Genomic DNA, 20315 nt, shown 5'->3' on the forward strand with positions numbered 1-20315 from the left:
GATGGTTGACCTTGAGTTTTGCTTTTTGTTTAGTGGGTTGTTCCTGCCTTTCTTGAATTTAAAACCCCGTTTCTTCCCGCGCCACTCAATTGCGGGTGTTTCAGTCTGTTTCAAAGCTTCGATATTTGCTTCGGCCATGATGGCTCTGTCAAGAACATCTACATATTTGAGCAGTTTCAGTACATTAATTCTGTCGAGTATTTCTACATTAAGGCGACCTTCAAACTTCCTGGCCTTTTTGTAATCTATATCAACCATGTGTGGTGCATAACGGGCAAGTTCTGTAAACTTTGTCCCATACTCTCCCATGGACATGGTACCTTGTTTCAGTTGTTCAAATTCAGTCACTTTTCTGTCCTTGACACACTGAGAGAAACACTTTCGAAGAAGGACTCCTTGAATTGAGCCCAAGTCGTAACAGTGTTGGTGTCGCGGACTAACATCCACCACCTTTTGGCCTCTTCTTGTAGTGTAAAGGTGGCCAATAGCACTTTGTGTGCTTCAGAACATGGAAAAACTTCGAACAATTTTTCTGTCTCAAGGACCTAAGCTTCAGCCTTTAATGGTTCAAGGCCTCCTTGAAAGGATGGCGGTTTCATTTTGCTGAACTTCTGGGTGAGAGCAATTATATTCCCATCATTAACATTCGGTTCCGGCTGTACCGAAGGAGGAGGTCGGGGCTGTTGGTTCTGTTGTTGTTCTAGTCTTGCAGTTAATAGTTCCACCATTCTTTCCAATCTCGCAATTCTTGCCTCAGGGGATTCAGTTTCATTAGCAGTGCTTGCATTATCCATTTCACTATATGCAACATTATAATAATAAACATAGGAAGTTGCATACTTTAAACATTTAAACATAAGCAGTTATATGTTTCAACACATTAACACATATACATGTCATGTCCACACACACTTTTCATGCTCATGTGATGCCCTAATTGCTCTTCTAGGACACCTTATAGCTCATTTGGACACGTGTGTGCGGTATAACTCGTGGTTAAGTATTGTTCTGATACCACTCTGTCACAATCCAAACCCGTCCCTATGGGTTTAGCACCGTAATCGGCCAGTAATCCGAGATTACCGAAGGCCTGCTTAACAATAAGACAGTAATACAGAGTACAGGGGCACGGCGGAAGCCAAAACAGCAAATAAACAGTGTCCAATGAGCTGTGACAGTCTGTATGCAAAAAGATTTTTCATACGTATATACATGAACAGTACAGAACAGTATGTACAACAATTACAGTCGATCAGAACAGGGACCTAATCCCTGTTAAACAGTACAGTACAGTGTTATCAGTCTATACAGTTATTACAAAACAGATACAGAGACAGATGGGGGAAATTAAAACACCCCTAAGCCATAGCTTGACAGGCTCGGAACCTCGCAGTGAGGTACAGTGGTTGGCTTGACAAAAAAGGAGTCTAACCCACGCTCCTAGCTCCGGTCTGGTGCCTGTACACCTACATATATATATAAACAGTGAGCTAAAGCCTAGTGAATAATGTAATGCGATGGTCAAACATGCAACAACATGAACCAAATAGCATACACAATGCAAGGTGGACTTAAACCGATATGAGTGGACCTCAACCACACTCAAATCAGTGGCCTACATGGTGAAATTAAAGGCAAGAACACTCATGCAAATATGCCCAATGCAAGGGACCGATTCTAAAGCACCAAATGCAACTTTATCAAAGCATGGCAAAGGATGAAATATGGCATATAAACACACATTTTCCAGTTCTGAAACATGATGCACCATGGTCTCAAATCATGCAAATATGTCACTCAATGCATGCTAGATGGCCCGAATACCGAAACTAGTGAAGCGGGTTACACTAGAGGTACACAAAGCAATGCACCAATGGCAAAACCAACCCTAAATAGATCCTAGGCAGGTCTGAAACAGTGGGGAAGTGGCCTAAAATGATGACTCGGAATGCAAAGAAATGGAGCTCATTCAATGGTTAGTAAATGAGGCATACAAGCCCGACTCTCAAACGCATTTAAAGAGTACAAAACAAGGGAATATAGCATTCACATAAGCTCTGAAATATGATGTATAATGGCCCCAAAACAAGAAAACATCTCAGTATATGCATGTAGTGGACCTCAAAACTCAAAGCTAAGCATGGACATTGAACTACAAGCATGCAAAACAAGCATCATTTGACCACAAGACCCAAAAACAGAGCTAAGGTAGTCCAAAATATGCACAAAATCAGTTTAAGGCATGGCCAAAAAGTGCTAAAATCAAGGGTCAACAAAGCATGCAAAGAAAGCTAGTGAACCATGAGTTGTACTACAACTATATGAAGCATATGAGAGCTCACCAAACTAGCCAAAAATAGAAATATGCCATGCCAAAATATGCCCAAAAATCCACTAAAACTCAGTCAATGCATGCAAGAATGATAGGCTCCTTTGGAAGGCCATGCAAGGGGTTACTCTACACATGTATGATGGACACACAAAATGGCAAAATCACCTCTAGAAAGAGGTTATGAGGGTCCTAAAACCCACCAAAAAGGTCCTGAAATTAGTTTAGGAAGCATGCAAGTGAAAACCCCTTTGAAAGGCCTTGAATAGGATTGTTCTACACATGCATAATAGACACTTTATATGGAAAAATGGGCTCTGGACAGAGCCTATGCAGACCTTAAAACTCACCAAATAGGGCCTAAAATATGGCTTTGAAACATGCAATTAGGAGCCCCTTTGGAAGGCCAACAAAGCTAATAAACAAGACAAGGGGTGAGAGGGTCGCCCCTCCCTGATTTTGGGGCTCAAAACAGTATGATAGCCCCTGAAAATCCACTGGATTTCAGTGGCTAGAAGGCCAAACGAATCTCACTTCAAAGGCCTAGATGCATGGCTCAAAATAAGGTGAAAACAAGCATGCAAGGTGGTAGATGACCCCCAACAGAAAAACGACCTTAAACAAACTTCAAGAGGAGCTCAAAATATGACTTTTTTTAGTTTATGACAAAGCCCAAATACGCTTTCAAATAGAGCTAAGATATGAAGCAAAATAATACAAAAAAAAAAGAAAAATAGAGGCTTACCCTTGTAGAGTCGACCCTCAACAACTTCTGGACCAAGGTAATGATCCTTCAACCTCTACAAATCAGTTCCAAGGTGCTTAGATGGATGGTGGAGGTGTTGTGCTAGGAGGTGTAGTGTAATGGGTGCAAGAATAATGGGGTTTGGAGCTTGAAGAAGAGAGCTATGGAGGGAGAAGTGTATAAGCCTCAGCCAAAAATTTCTAACCCTTGCAAAAGGAGAGGAGACTCTCTCTTATAGAAGACAAAGGGCCAAGGCTTCTCTAAGAAGCTTCAACAAAGGGTCAAAGCTTCTAAAAGAAGCTTAACCAAAAGGGTCAAGCTTCTTGAGGAAGCTACACCAAAGGGGTCAAGCTTCCTCAAGAAGCTTGACAAAAGGGTCAAGTTTCTCCTAGAAGCTAAGCAAAAGGACCAAAGCTTCCTTAAGAAGACAAGCAAATGGGCTAAATCCCGGAGGATGGGTCAAATGCTTCCCAGCTGGCACAGCTGTGTTGCACTCAAGAAGGGCAAAAAGCAGATGGCTGGCCGACCAGTTCAAGTGGTCAGCTGACCGCTTGCCCTGGTCGGCCGACCAGGGTTCAAAAAGGTCAAGAAAAAAAGATGGTCGGCCTACCCATATTGGTGACCTCCCAGATGAGTACAACACAATGATGGTATGGGAGACTAGAAATTATGGCCCAAAAGTGAGGGAGACCAAGGGGTCAAAAGGGTCAAGCACCAAAGGTGGTTGGCCTACCCATATCGGTGGCCTTCCAGATGAATGCAACACAATGGTGGGATGGGAGACCAGAAATTATGGCCCAAAAGTGAGGGAGACCAGCTTTTGTGCAAGGTTCAAAAGGGTCAATCACAAAAGGTGGTCGGCCTACCTATATTGGTGGTCTCCCAAATGAATACAACTCAATGGTGATATGGGAGACCAAAAATTATGGCCCAAAAGTGAGGGAGACCAGTTTCCCGACAAGAAAACTAGCTAGAGGAGAGAGAAAAGTGGTCTCCAAAGAGAAAGGTGGTCTCCAAGAAGAAAAGGTGGTCTCCCACCCTTGTACCACCTTTCTACCAATGAAAATAGGGTCCATGCCAAAAATGAACCCACACCGATGCAAAACGAAGGTTCGGGGGCCAAAACGCACAGCCGGGTGCCCCGAAAACAGGCTGTTAAGCATCGAAAGTGGCATGCGACCACGAAGGTGGTCTCCCGGACCACAGTGTCCCTCTAGAGAGAGGAAACAAGGTACGTGCCAAAGACCGGAGCAAACGGAGAAAGTTAAGCGGTCCCGAACCGAGGCGCACGGTCGACGGCTCCGAAAATCGAAAACTGGTCTCCAAACGGGAAAAAGTGGCCTGCGACCACGAAACGTAGCCTACGGCCACTAGGAGATGGTCTATGAGACCTCTCCTTCCTTTTGGGAAGAGAAAACAGAGAAAACAGGAGCTGGTTCGCAAACCGAGACAAAGCACAAAAGAGCCCCGAAGCCCGGAGGCAAGGCTCTCAGCCGAGACTCCGAAACCTCAGAATGAGCACAATATGCATCATCACCGAGCGCTCAATCGATGACGTCTGAGTCTTAAGATCGGTCAAAAATGGGGTGTCTACAAACGTCCAACTGAATTTAAGACAAAACAAAGTCTAGAGAATATCTAACATCGTAAAATACGCTTCGTTGTAAAGCAATTTAATTTGATTTTCAATACTTGTCTAATTAATCTTATCAACTAGTTGAAGCATATAAAGAAGAACTTTAAAAAAGAAAACTTTTCTACATACAAATTTTGAAAGAGGAGCAAACAACTGAATCATTCAAAATATCACTTTATTTCACATGAAAGATGGCAGATCTTTAGTTAGAACTCGAGGACAAGTTCTTTTAAAGAAGAGGAGTATGATGTAGAACAAAATTCTATAATTATTATATTTCTTAATTTTATTATTTTGAAATTAGATTTTGACTATAATTTTAAATAGTTTAGAATTTTAGTTTCCTATTCTCTTAAGTTTCCTAATTTGTGTTGATTTAAGTTTCTTAGTTTATTTTAGAATTATTTTTCCTATAAATATTAGGTTTAGTTTATTTTAAATAGATTAATGTCTAAGACCCCCTTTTTTTCTCACCTCCTTTGACCCCCCTCTCTCTCTCATTGGTTGGATTTTTTTTTTTTTTTTTGTTTCCTTTATCCTCCAATCACCACCTGCTACATGTGTATGGGGGTGGTGGGGTGGTAATTGGAGGGGGTCTCCATCACTCCTCTTTTAAATAAGCCTACAAACACATGTGATGGATGCATTTTTATAAATTTTTCCTTCGATTTTCCTTATAGACTCAGGAGTATTCTTATAGATTCAAGAATTCTTATCTATTAAAACAATATCTAATTTCTATTTCATCTACTATAACGATATCTAATTCCTATCACTACATCACTTTACAAGTTGAGGACCATACAAATTTGATCTTCAATACAGATAATCTATATTATAAAATAAAAGATCAAGTTAAGGAATCAAACCCAAAAATAATAAAATAATAGAAAATATCTTCCCAAATCGATGCCCAAATAGAATAATCTCCAATTGAGAGGAAAGTCTAAACCAACGCGAAATGCATGAACAAAACAATTCCAACTTAACCAGAGTCAAGCATAGGCTCCTTTGGAAAATTAGGCAGGGTTCATGCATCAGCTGTGAGCCTACGCAGCCTGACCTGGCACGCCCACCCCTAGCAATGATATATCATTCTATTTTTATTTTTATTTTTATTTTTTTAATTCTTTAATGATGCAATAAATAATTTTAAATAAAGAGAGAAGAGTTTGAAAAGAGTTGATTTGTTAGTATTATTTATCGTATCATTAAAATGAGCGTGGGTGAAAAAATTGGAATATCATTTTTTCACCCACCACGCCCTCAAACCACTTCGGCTACGCTTGGAAATGGTCAAAAAAATCATACAAAAAAGTTAAACATACTTTTTGCATATTTTGTATTATGTGCGAATTATATAAACAGTCTTTATAATTTGAAATTTGTGTTATTTTGATCTTTAATTTTTTAATTGTGATATATTTGATTCTGAATTTTTTAATCTTGTTCTAAATAAAGATAATCAAAGATGTTTCCTTTACAAGCAATCCATTTCAAGGACAAAGTTGTCGTATAGCTTATTTTATATTAGTTGTCTTGTATGTTATTTGAAATGTAATGGCTTTTTTTTAATGAATAATGTTAGAACTTTCTTGGTTATAAAGTTCTATTTTGTTTTGTTTTTATAATCTATTTTCAGAAAAATTTTCTAAAAAATTAAAAATTAAATTGATGAAAAAAAATTAAAAAAAAACACCATTTTTATATAATTTTATCTTTTTAGGAGGGTATAAATAATTTTTTTTTATATTTATTTTCATTAAATTTGTTTCTATTTTTTCAAAAGTTAAACAGACAACAATTTTGATGTCATTATTAAACCAATCCATTAAATCAAAAAATTAAAAATTAAAAATATTTCATATATTAAATATATTGATTACACATTAAAATAATCATCCATTACATGATAATCATCCAAAAATATCTGTTAACAATAAATACAACCATCTATTACAAGATAACCATAAAAAAAATAACAAAAACAACTGCTCATTACATGATTATCATCCAAACACATATTAAAAATTAATTTAGTAAAATTTTTTTAAAACAAATGTAAAAGATTTATCATTTTTATATAATTTTATCTTTAGTGAGTAGAAATAATTTTTTGACATTTATTTTTATCAAATTAGTTTATATTTTATCAAATTAACAACTTTGCTTTTGAAATGGAGCAATAGTGTGTTCGATTGTCCTTATTTAAAATAAGATTAAAAATGTAGAATCAAATATATCATAATTAAAATAACAGAAATTAAAGTGATACAAATTCTAAACTATAAGGACACTAATGTAATTCACATTTGTATTATTGATATAAAATTTGAACTCCTTCAATTTGAACAATTTGAGTGCCTAGGCTCCGTTTGGCCAGAGTTTTTTTTGGTTATTTTAGCTACAAAAGATCAAATAAGTTATTTTAGCCACAACAAACAAAATATCACATTCAATCCATAATCATTACACTCTTCTCTCACAAAAAAAAAGTCAAAAAATCATTCTCGAACTAAGCTTTTTAACCCAGACTAAAATAGTCAAAAAAATTAAAAAGCCAAAAAGCCTATCCACTTTCCAAACAGGTCAAAAAAATTAAAAATTTAAAAAATCAACTCACATCCCAAACGGAGGTGAACTTTATGAAATTTGAACAGTTAATATATATTATTTCACCGTCCTTTACAAATAATTAAATAATAGCTATCCTAAAAATATGCAAACATTATGCGGTTTGCCCCTATGAGCTTCAGATATTTCACATAATGACTTTCCCATCTTTAAATAAAAAATGAAAAAATCAGATAATAATTTTATTGTCACTATTCAACTTATAAAATTTCATTTGTTTAGAAGAAATTGAGGATTTGAACCGAGAACTTATTGTCGTTACCATCAAACCCATCTCTAGTTTGCTCCATGTATAAGTATTTACTTTTTAAATATTGACAACTTTGAATACATTCATTCTTCATAGCAAAATTAAATTATTACTGTCACATAAGATTTGGCACTTTGATTAGAATGGCTCTTTACAGCTTTTCTTCTTAAAATAGCAGCCGAGACAAGAATTCTTAAAATAGCGACCGAGAGAAAGATGTAGCGGTGGAGGTACGAAAGATAGGGGAAGGGATAGAGGGGTGGTGGTTGAGAAATGAGAGAGGGAAGAATAAACACTTAAACAACAGGCAGGGGCATTGACGATGGTGTCGATAAAGGCATGATGTGATGAGAGAGCGGAAACGAGGAACTTCGGTAACAAGTAAGAAAAATATTTGATAGTTTAAATTTATGTGATTCGAATGTATTAAAATATCGTCGTTTTATATTTAAAATCACATTAGTCTAAATATTTCGAATCATTCGAGTATTTTTCAAATCACTTAACATTGATGAACAAACAAACACACATGGTTTTGGTGATGCTTTTTTTGAACTGCGGTTATAGTGATGCTGGGGTGATGGTAGACCAGGGATAATTGCAGCAAGTATAATTATTTAAAACATTTATATCAACACATTAATTACAAAATAAAAAATTATAAAAAAATTTGCATTATTTTGTTCATTTTAAATTATAAAATTTGAATTTTTATGATTTATTTAAAAAGTTTAATGACAAAAAATAAAAAAGGTTTGTTCCATTTGTGAAATAAAAAGGATCAAAATCTTGCGGTTGTCAAATTTGCATAGATGGATGCAATTTCGATCAGATAAATATTTCCAAGATAAAATTACACTACAATGCATGTTTTCAAATATATATATATATATATATATATATTAATAATAAGCTTTAACAATTTTAATAATTAAAATGATATATGTTTTTCATAAATTTGTAATATTTTTTCAATTTTTCTTATTTAAAATGACACAATTGGCAACCCAAATTACAAGCATTCACATTCTCATTTCTCACAAAAGGAATTACCCAAGTTACATATCCCAAATTACATAACATCTCACTCCAAAATAAATTACATAACATAAATTCCACCAAAAAAAAAAACACAAATCCCACCAATTACAAAACCACCTAACAGTAATGTGAAGTTTGAAACTTTGAATTTCAAATTGAAACCAAAATAAAATGAGGATTAAATTTAGGAAGAAATCACATATTTTTAAAGATCGTACCTAATTCAAACTAAGATGGTTAACAGGGATCGAATTGATTACCCGAAGCAGTGTAGTTAGAAAAGAGGTCAATTAGGGGTTAGACAACCTCAAATCGGACGACTACGCTGACTTGGCCGAATCCAAATCCACGGTTCCTGGATTCTGAGTCAGTTTACAGATCCCAACAATCGCCGCGGACGCGTTGTAGCCGGAGCTCAAGTCTTCTTGATGCAATCTCTTCAGCGATTCTACGATCCCGGCAGTTCTCGAACCGGCCGGTTCAAGCTGAACACCAGCGGATTGGTTGGATCGGTTCGCTTCATCTCTTAGGCGTTTCAAAGGCCTCAATGAGTGACCAAAACCGGCCTCTCTATCTCTCGCTGACAAAACCGCCGCCGAACTGGTATTCCGGTGACAAGATGAACAGCCGTGATCATCCTGTGAGACGAAAACAACAAATCCACACCGTTCAACATCAAATGTACGGTTTTTTTCTTCAATATTATCAGTTATATTAATGTCTGTAATTCCGCAATTGAAGGCTTAAATGCAGAATCACTATAACAAATGCGATCTTTATGAAACTGATGACCGGATGTAGAAAACAAAGCAATAAAAAAGTTCAACGAGTTTAGCAATAATTTCAAAGAGCAAACTAATATTAACAGTTTTGTGAAGATTATAAAATCGGATCTGTTTGTGCAAGGAGAAACAACGAAATCAAAGTAGAGGAGATAAGAAAGTAACTGAAAAATCATACATTGGAGAGTAGATCTGCGGCATTAACGCGCAATCGCTTCAACGAAACTGCTACATCGCTGTTACAGAACCTGCTCGAGGAGTCCTCGCTGCTCGACGAACTCGAAGGCGGAGGAGGTGGCGTCGATGACCAAGGCACCACCTGATTATCTCCGTCCACATAATCTCCACTAACCCCCTCATCATCTTCGCCTTCGTCTTCGTCTCCATCATCATCATCATCATCATACTCGTCATCTGTATCAAGATCAGCATCGTTACCTCCTTCGCTTTCTTCCTCCGGGGCTCTACTCTCCTTCACTCCCTCACAGCCGCCGACGCAAGCCTCGCAGACCGACACCGTCGGACCGAGCTTGGCACCGGAAGCATTCCACGGCGTCGGCGACTGGCACACGTGGCAGAGAAGACTCCTCGAATGCCTCGCGACGAGGAAGTTCGCGGAGTGAACCTTGGCGTCGCAGTCCCAGCACAGGTTCGCCTGATCCGAATCACAGTACATCCTCGCCGTCAACTTGCACAGCTCACACCTCTTCATCTTCAAAACCACCACACAAACACACTCTTCTCTCTGTTCTGCTACTCCACCAAACGAAACGAAGAAGAACAAGAAGAAGAAGAATAAACAACAACGACGACAAACAAGAAGAGAGAGAGAGAGAGAGAGAGAGAGTTGGGAGAAAAGAATGAACTTGCAGTCGCGTATGAAACACCCGTCCGTCTTCGCCAAATTACGAAACTACGTTTCTGTTCTCAGACACAGTGAGGGGTAAAACTGTCATTCAACAAGGTGATAAGAATTGTCCAAGCCTAGGGTTTTGCGGCAACAGCAAAAGTCCGAGCCTGGCCAATGGTGAGAGGGAGTGCCACGTGTAGGGTCGGGAAGGAACAATAGGTTCTGTGGTGCGTAGGTGAGCTTGTTTTGGTTCGGTTTGAAGATATTTTTGTAAGCTTCCGTTGAAGTAGGTGACGTGTCGTCCACGTGTCGCGAGGATTGTAAGCAGATTCTGATTCGCTGCCGTGGCTTGATATGATCCACTCGGATGGGCCCGGATCACGTGATACACACCTGACAAAAGGGTGAAGCTCCGGAATTTTTGATTCGGCGTCGAATATGGTGGCCCTCATCTTTTTGTATAAGATATGGTTCGATCATATCCACGCGCCTATGGTAGAGGTTTTGCGTACGGACGGACAGTACATGGTCGTGTGTTTACGCGCTTGAGATACGACTGAGGAAAACTGTAAATATCGTAAATATCGAGGAAATTCTATCAGTGGGCACACGCTTGGCGTGAGTAGTGGTACTACCGCGATTGGAGTCCGCGGCACTGCAAATAATTTATTTAGAAAATGTTTTGGGACTTGAATTTTTGTGATTTAAATATTTCGAATGCGTTAAAATAATGTTGTTTTATATTTAAAATAATTTCGTTTTGGTTGTTTTGAATTATTGGAATTATGGTTTTTTGAATCAACTATCACTGTTGAATTTATTTTGAAGTTAAATTTGGTTTGATGTGAATGCTTAGGTGGCAACCCATGTGACTGTTGCCAACGTGTCATGCTGTTGAATCCGGGTTTGGACTTTTACCATATGACTACGTGTAAGCTTGATTTGTCCTAATTTAAAAAAGTTAAAAAATTATTTTCTTATTTAAGTTATATTATCATATTTAAGTTAGGAAAAATTATTTACAAGTCCTATTTAAAATATGTGTACACTATTTAATCCAATAACTTTTTGAGTAGACTCAAAAGTCTTATTTTTCCTCTCTCTCTACTTTTTATCTCACTCTTTACGTTTTCCTCTCTCTTTTTTTCTGTATTTTTCTCTCATCTTCTTTGTCATGGACGACGACCGGTGATCACGTCATTCTTATTCTCTTTCTCTTTCTAATATATAGTTATGAGTGACCGACCACTATTGATCGAGATTCACCGGTAATCACCAACCATCGAAATCAACTCGTGACTTCACCCTCACCGACGGCGAAAAAGATATATTTCCGACGAAGAAAATGAGTAGATCTGCTTAGATCTAATATAGATCTATATCAGATCTGAGTAGATCTACATCAGATTTGGCTAGATCTAAGCAAAAAATAATTGTCGGAGTGCAATCCTCTCTCTATATCCGCCTTTCTCCTACGATCTCTTATTTTTTTTATATATTTTCTCTGCTATACACTTCTTTTTTTTTGTTCTAATGGAGAAAATTTTCAAATTTTGAATAAGTAGTTTTCGAGTTTTAGTTACAGGTGGTAAAAATTGTAAAATTTTGCAGTTTCAAATTTTTTTGGTGCTGGAATGAATCATGGTATAAAATTGTAAAATTTTACAGTTTCATAACATTCTTTAGAACTGTAAAATTTTATAGTTTCATAACATGTTTTTCAGTTTGATTAATAAGGATAAATGCTTAATAAATTTTTGTTTTGAAATTGTAACATTTTACAGTTTTAAAACTTATTTTTCAGTTTGATTAATATTGGAGATTATTTGCTTAAACTTTACAAAAATTGAAAAATAACATATGTTTTTCCCATTGTTGTTGTTTTTTGTCGTTTCATTTTTTTTCCTTTTAGTTTATCAATATTTAACACATTTTACTATTTTTTTTTACTCTAATTTCTCCATTTATTCTTCTTTTTTCCGGCAATATTCTAGACATTCCGGTGAGTCTCTAGTGATATTCTTACCGTCCAGTGAACATTCTGAACATTCAGGCGACTTCCATTAACGTTCTTAATACTCCGGTGAACTTCTGGCGAAACTCCGGCGACTTCCCAGCGATACTCCGGCGATTTCCCGGTGATGTTGAACATTTCGACGAGTCTCTGGCGACCGTTTGACGGAAATTCGACGGTAATAAGATGTAACAGTGTCTGTAAAGTTAAAAAAAAAAAAAATAGAATTTTTTGGTAACAATTAAAAATGTATAGGACTAATTGGTGCAAGTGTTTTGTTTGAGGATTAGCTGGGTCTTGAATTTTGTATATGAGACTTATCAGTAAGTTTCCCTTTAAGTTATATCATCTCTCTATCACATCACTTTAAACCCAACTCATACCCAACTCATATTTTATAAAAAGTTAAAAAGTATATTTATTTAGATCATTTCAAACAATCCCTACATCAATTATCACATAGGATAATGGACATGATCAATAATATCATAAGAGTATTTGTATTCTTTTTTTATTATAATCCTAAGATATAAGATGAGACAGGGTGGGAGTATTTATTGTTTTATAATTATATCAAGGAATGTCAATTAATCTATGAGTCTAATAACTTTGGAAGCAATATCATCCACAAGACTATAAATTTTATTTGCTTTGAGTCAAATCATACATAGTATTAGCAATCTAAGAGATAGATGCGAACTAAAAAATCTTTTATAGTAGTCGTTTGAGAAGAATGGTTAGGTTGGGTTTGGGATTATTTTAATCATAAAAAGATAAAATAGATTTTTTAACTCAATAAAATATAACATTGCATGTAACCCATAATTATTATATTCTTTCTCTTACAAAAATTTTAAAAAGTCAAAAAATCTATCACAAACAAAATTTTTTAACCCTAGACTAAAATAGTCAAAAAGTCAAAAAACCAGCCCACTTTTCAAACGAACTCATAATCTAGCTTAAGCTAATCCAATGGTGAAACAATGGTGGCAATGATAATAGTAGCCAAAATGGTGGTGGTGTTGGGAGATGGTGGTACACATCAACAATGGAGCAAGCATACAACTCTTACCCTTTATAGCGATTCCGGTTTTGACCAATCACTTGTTGTATTCCGAACTCGGGTTTGTATGGTTTTGAATGGTGATTCATATCTTATTTCTCTTGTCTCCCCTATATTTTGGTTATTGAATTGTAGTTGTGCATTTAGAACAGGTTGGTTGCTTGTTTTTCCAAACCTTTGTTGTTCATATTTTTGCTCTTGTGCTTAAGCGGCCATTCTTGCACTCGAGCGGACTTTGTAATTTTTGCTCCTTCGCTCGAGCGTCACTTCTTGCCCTCGAGCGGGATTTACAAACTCTCAATACTTTACACAGCTACAAAAGTACAAGAGGGGTGTTTTTCATGCTCAAGCGGCGTTTCCTACACTCAAGCGAATGGGCACTCGAGCGGCCTTTCTTACGCTCGAGCGGTTTGTCTGTTGTCTGCAAAAGTACTGGATATGTGTATTCTGCACTTGAGCGGGTAGCATCTTGCGCTTGAGCGAAATAACTTTTTGTGTTTGACTCTGACGCTCGAGCGTTAACTTCTCCGCTGGAGCAGACTGTGCACATATTAGATCGCGAAAGTGACATTTTATATCACTTTTTCATTCTTCTCTCTCTCTAAAACTTTTTAAAAACCTAGATTTTGACTCTCTCTCTCTAAAACACACACACACACACACACACACACTCTCTCTCTATACATTTTGGCCTAGATTATTTGATCTCTTTACCCTAATGTCTTTAGAAAAAGGGTAGAGTATCTTGAAAGCTCCATTTTCATCCGATTGGAAGTTGGTTTCGGCATTGTTGGAGTTTCACCTTTGCTTTGCTTGGTCTTCTAACTTGAGGTAGGAATTTTTCTACACCTTCATATGACTTTTAACTTAGTTATTTGTTATTGTGTAACAATGGTGGGATTTGGGGGTGATTTGAGCAAACCTAGGGTTTGGGTTTCAAGTTTAAAAAGAGTAGTTTCCATGTGGGTGTATATAAATGATTATGGGGTTTGGATGTGAGACCTTCCTATGTTAAAATAACATATTTTGGCCCTTGGGTTAGTATTTGGAGAAAGGGGAGCTTTGCCCTAAAAATGTCTTAAATAAACATTTTATTTAAATAATGAAATTGGTATGGAAAATGCGAAATTGGGAGAATGTATAGATGAATGGTGTTATTGGATTTGTTTAATCACTTACCTATGGAAATTTGATGATTTATCTGTTATAAAGATTGAATATCTATTTAGAAATAACTGTATTGGGCTATCGGTGGAGGATAGCTATGATTGTTGTAGAAATTGCATGGGGATTAGGTGAATTAAAACTAATCCATTATTGATTGTCATTGAATATGATCACGTTTTATATACATTGTATATGTATGTTTGTTTGGAGGAGAAAGGTGATGTACTTCATGTGTAATTATGTGTTTAAATACATTGTATATGTATGATTGTTTGGAAGGAGAAATGGGATGTACTCTATTGTTTGGAAGGAAAAGAGGGATGAACTCCATTATAATTAAGTTGGCCGCAGTATCCTGAGTGAAAGTTTCGAAATTTATACATGGGTGTCGATCCCGCAGACAAAATATCTGTAAAATGACAATTTGAAGTGTTTATATGTGTGTATTGTATGATTGGAAAACCATTGAGTTGTAATCTCAGTTTGGTTGTTGAGAAATAATGAAATTGACTCATGAATTGAGAAAGATAAGTGAACTGAATATGAATTGAAAGAAAATAGATTAAGATTTGAATTTGACATCTTATGAGTACATGAATTTGTGAAAGTTTTACCACAGGCATTGTATATGCACTTTGTGCTTACATCTCAGTTAAATCTCATATATTGTGTTAGATGATTTCTATTGGGTTGTGGCTCACCCTATTTGGAAAAAACTATTTTCAGGTGTTGGTGACGTGCCTCCGCCAAGGCAATAGCTTGGAGGGACATTTGGGAGCAAGAACTTTTTTATTTTGATTGTATATTTTTTTGTAAAGCCAAGGGCTTAAGATGTAATGAGCGATGCTCACATTCGTGTAACCAAGTAATGACTTGGGAAGATGTAAGCTTGTAGGGCATTTGACTATATGTTTAATTTCTTTTCTCTTAACACTATAACATATGTTGTAGATTCATGATGAATATTTATGAATGTATAACGTATATGTTGACTTTTGTAATCGAACTCTGATGAATGAAAGTATTTTATTTCTATTATTTTTCCATTTTGAGTTGTATTTATTGTGTATTTTGAGGGTGTGACACCATTGTACATCTCTTACTTTAGTGAAGGAGGAAGAGGGTAGTACTAGCAGAAAATGAGTGAGACTATTGTAACGGCGAAGGGAAGATATTATGATAATGCATGAGAAAAAAGGTGGCGGTATTGATAGAAGTAGAGAGAGGTGTGGCCAGGGCTAGCTTTGGGGGCAAGCCAAATAAGTGGTCGTTTTGGACCCCAAAAAATTGGTTAAAAAAAAGGCCCCAAAAAATTTATGCCATTATACTCTTTTATAAAAATAAAAAAAAGCTTCTTAAAAACAAATCAAAAAGTTAATTGATGTAGTGAACTTTTTAAAACTAATAAATGATTGTTTCTCAAATATATAAATTATGTATAGAATACTATTGATCATAGTTGTTAAAATTGCTTCTGCAAAAGAAACTTTTCAAAATTGAAATTGATTAAATCTTATAGTAAGTTAACTATGTAAAGAGAAAAATTAAATGAATGCGTTTGACAAATTGGATACAACAAGCTTGGTTAGTAATTTTGCAACAAATGTGGAAATTATCATGTTTAACTGATACATTGTTATAGTTTGTTTATTTTTTATTTAGGACGCTAGTTTGGATTACTTTGATCTTTAATCTTAGTTTTTATTTAAATGATAGTAATATTAGAAGGGAATAAGAATAAGAATGTAAATGTGATTTCGAATCTTTATAATTTCAACATCTGAGGAGTCACATTTCTTATAAATGCATTTCATGACAATCACAAATTCATTTGTAACAATTGATTTATCCACGTAGGTAATAATTTGAGTTTTATACACATTCATATGAAAGTTCAAAATTTTTAAATTAAATTTGAATTACTAACTAGTCAAATTTTGACAAAAAATATTTAAAATAGGTTCATATTAAAAGCTTATTTTGGATTTTTTTTTTTTTTAAATACATATTGAAGCCCCATGTTAAAAACTAGGAATGGCAATGGGGGGCAATGGGGTGGATATTAATTCCCCATCCCCATTCCCCTATAATAAATTTTCCCCATTCCCCATTCCCCATTTCCCATGGGTATCACCCTCCCCATTTTTTAATGGGTATGGATTTTTCCCAACCCACTTTAATCCCCATTTTTATTTTTTATATTTAATGTTAACAACCACTTTTTTTTTTTTTTTTTTTTTTTTTTAAGGTTCATAACAAAAACTAAATATACCTTCAATCTTTTTTCTTTCTTTTTTAATATATTTAATGTTGACAATTTTTTTTTTTTTTTTTTTTTTAAGGTTCACAACAAAAGTTAAATATACCTTCAATCTTTTTTCTTTCTTTTTTAATATATTTAATGTTAACAACCTTTTTTTTTCTCTTTTTTTTTTTTTATAAAGGTTTTAGCTAAATATACCTTCAATCTTTTTTCTTTCTTTTTTAATATATTTAATGTTAACAACTTATTTTTTTATTTATTTTTTATTTTTTTAAGGTTCACAACAAAAGCTAAATATACATTCAATATTATTTTATTTTATTTGGTTCAACAACAAAATCAAATACACATTAATTAATTAATTAAAAAGTTTATTTTATAATAATCAAATATATAATTTTGAGACAATCAAATAAGTTTTAGTGATTGAAAAAAAAAAATGTGGAAGAACATGGAAGATTAAAAAAAAAACTGCAACCATCTCTCTCTCTCTCACTCTCACTCTCTCCCCTACATGTTATAAAAACCTGATTACAATGTTATAAGAGCATGTTTGAAGAAATAAAATGTGAAAGAACCTGTTGAAGAAAGTGTTATAAGACTCATATTAAATTGCATCAGGACATAAACAATGAATTGTTTGTTGATCTCTTAGCCACGGACATTTTAGACATTAAACCATCTTTCTCTTAGCAAATTTGAACCATTCATTTTAATTTATTCAAAATTTAATTATACTTTTAACAAATCTGAACCACTCATTTTAAGATATCTATGCATTACCACACCCAATCCATCCTCCATCTTCTTCCTTTAGTCCCCCACGAATTTTGTTGTTTGTTACTTTTAAAAAACAAAAAATATTTTTTCAATTAAATTTTTACTAATTTCACAACACCATCACCACTATTCTCACTTTCACTGTCACACTACCATCACCATAGCCACTACCATCATCACTGCCGCCATCACACCACCACTATGTAACAATCTCTACTTTCACCTTCGTTCCATCACCACCACCACCAAATATAAAAAAATATTTTTTTAATTTTTTTTATAAAAAATATTTTCTATCTAAATAAATGAAACATAATATTGGGAAACAAGCTGATTTCAGTTAAATCTGTTCATAACTAAGAAAAATTCTTTTAATTTAAAAAAAAAATAGTTAGTAAGACTTTATATCCCCTTTTTGTTTTTCTAGCAAATAAATCTGTGTACCCATCATTTCTAACCAATCACGACTCATGCTTGTTTTGATTCTCTACAATTTCCTTATTTTCAAATACATTCATATATATATATATATATATGTTGTATAAATTGTGTGATAACATAAAACAAATAGATTCATACTCGTTAATTGAAATTTCAGAACAAGCAAACCATTCTAAAAATTACAATACATAACAAAATAAAATAACATAGAAAAGCAAACCGAAACCTACACTAGACAGTGTCCTTAATTTTTTTAAATAAATTTAAAAAATTGTAGATATGCATAAAAATTGACAAGAATAATGTGACAATGTTAATTAATGTGTATTTGATTTTATTGTTGAGCCAAATAAAATAAAATAAGATTGAATATATATATAGCTTTGGTTGTGAATCTTAAAAAAAAAAAAATTAGTTCTGAACCTTAAAAAAAAAAACAAAAGAAAAAAGATTGAATGTATATTTAGCTTTGGTTGTGAATCTTAAAAATAAAAAAAAAATGGTTGGGAACCTTAAAAATAAAAATAAAAAAGATTGGAGGTATATTTAGCTTTGGTTGTGAATCTTAAAAATAAATAAATAAATAAATAAAGGTTGTGAACCTGAAAAAATAAATAAATAAAAAAAGAAAAAAGATTGAATGTATATTTAGTTTTAGTTGTGAATCTTAAAAAAAAAAAAAAAAAAAAAAAAAAAAAAAAAAAAACATATGGGGAAATTAGTGAATACCCATCCCCAACCCATCCCTTGTGGATATTTAAAGAATATTACTTACCCTACCCAATGGATAAGAAAAAGAGGGAAAAACCCATATATTTGGGTTGGGTCTCCATGGATACCCACAGGGTAGGTTATCCATTGCCATCCCTATTAAAAACTTGCTTTGGGCATCGGAAAAATTAGAGCGGACCTTCTATGTGAAGTGATGAGATGGGTCAAAATGACTATAATGAATATAATCTCATATTTGTATACGATCCTTCATTTCTTTACTTTTTGATTGGTGCGGTAGATTTGATCTTTTTTTTTTTTTTTTTTTATTATTTTTAAATAGACGCTTTCTCAATGTTGAAATGGAAAAAATGATTCGTCCCACATAAGTTCTTTTTAAAACTTATAATTTCCATACTCCAAATAAATCAACGTATAATTAATAATATACAATATGTTTGTTTGGTTGCCTAAAAGCTTTTGAAAATTTATCAATAAAAGAGTAATGTAAGAGGCTGAAAATTATGTCCATGGGGAGTGTATACAAGGCTAAACAACTCACACACAACACAAGAATCCAATAATAATAATAATAATAAAATCAATTATTTCCGTTATTTTAACTTTTTTATAAGTTTATTATGTATTTAATTGTAAGTTTTATATGTCATCATATGTCAGATTTGTTGTAGTAAAGATGTGATCACTAACCACATCTATACTATATATTAAGTAAAAAGGGGTTTTTAACCTCAAGATTTATGGAAGCTCCAATCTCCCAATCTAAATTTCTTGATTTTTTGATTTAAAAAAAAAATGTTAGCATTTATTAGCTTCTCTCAACTCCCAAGTCTTACCCTCATAATAACACTTTAATGCATTAAGAACAAGTATAAAAAAAAAATTCTTTAAAATCCAACACATATGAATTCCTTGAAAAGTCCCAACACATATGATTATTATCCCTCATAATAATACTTTAATGCATTAAGAACAAGTATAAAAAAAAAAATTTGAAAAGTCCAACACATATGATTATTATCAAAATATTAAACTTTAATATAATATCAAAAAGGAAAAAAAAAAAAGACATTTAAAAAAAATAAATTAAAAATCACAATTCACATATATAAATAATTATAAACACAATCCGTGCATAGCACGGGTGATATGCTAGTTTATTTTAATTGACAATAAAATTTGTTCTTATAATATGTGTTTAAATAACAAATTAAAAAAAAAAAGGTAAATTACAGATATCTCCTAAAATTTGTTTAAAGTACAAATTGCTCCCTCTAATTTGAAAAGTTACAAATACCTTTTTGTCGAAATTTTTTTATTTAACAGAATTAACTAAAAAAATGACATTCATAATTTTTTTCCTATAAAATAATATAATTACTTAAATTATTAATTGAAATATATTTCTAATATCATTAAAAACTGTTAATTGACTCGATAATTTATTAATAAAAGGGACGATTTGTTATGAAAATAAAAATCTCAGGTGAAATGTAATTTTTAATACTACAGGAGTGATTCGTATTTTAATCAAATCTTAGGCGATGTATTTGTAAATTACAAAAAAATAAATAAATAGAGAAGTACT

The 20315-nt window shown here is 33.8% G+C and overlaps 1 protein-coding gene across 1 annotated transcript; it reads right to left on the reverse strand.

Moving 5' to 3' along the window:
• Nucleotides 1-8606: 8606 nt before the first annotated feature.
• On the reverse strand, nt 8607-10701 carry LOC114269207 (uncharacterized). Its single transcript, XM_028210477.2, has 2 exons — nt 9596-10701; nt 8607-9273 (listed from the first exon to the last, which is right to left on the reverse strand). Exons 1-2 carry the CDS (start codon nt 10127-10129, stop codon nt 8956-8958), a joined length of 852 nt encoding a protein of 283 aa, XP_028066278.2. The 5' UTR covers nt 10130-10701; the 3' UTR covers nt 8607-8955.
• Between the last annotated feature and the right edge of the window lie 9614 nt (nt 10702-20315).

This window comes from Camellia sinensis, chromosome 8 (genome assembly GCF_055761805.1).
Source record: "Camellia sinensis isolate YWXY chromosome 8, ASM5576180v1, whole genome shotgun sequence".
NCBI lineage: Eukaryota > Viridiplantae > Streptophyta > Magnoliopsida > Ericales > Theaceae > Camellia > Camellia sinensis.

What these genes read in the sequence shown, in the direction of transcription:
- LOC114269207 (XM_028210477.2), bottom strand. Translation starts at nt 10,129, where the DNA reads ATGAAGAGGTGTGAGCTGTGCAAGTTGACGGCGAGGATGTACTGTGAT. An exon ending in CCGCAGATCTACTCTCCAAT is followed by an intron (nt 9,274 to 9,595) that starts GTATGATTTTTC and finishes TTCGTCTCACAG; the next exon opens with GATGATCACGGCTGTTCATC.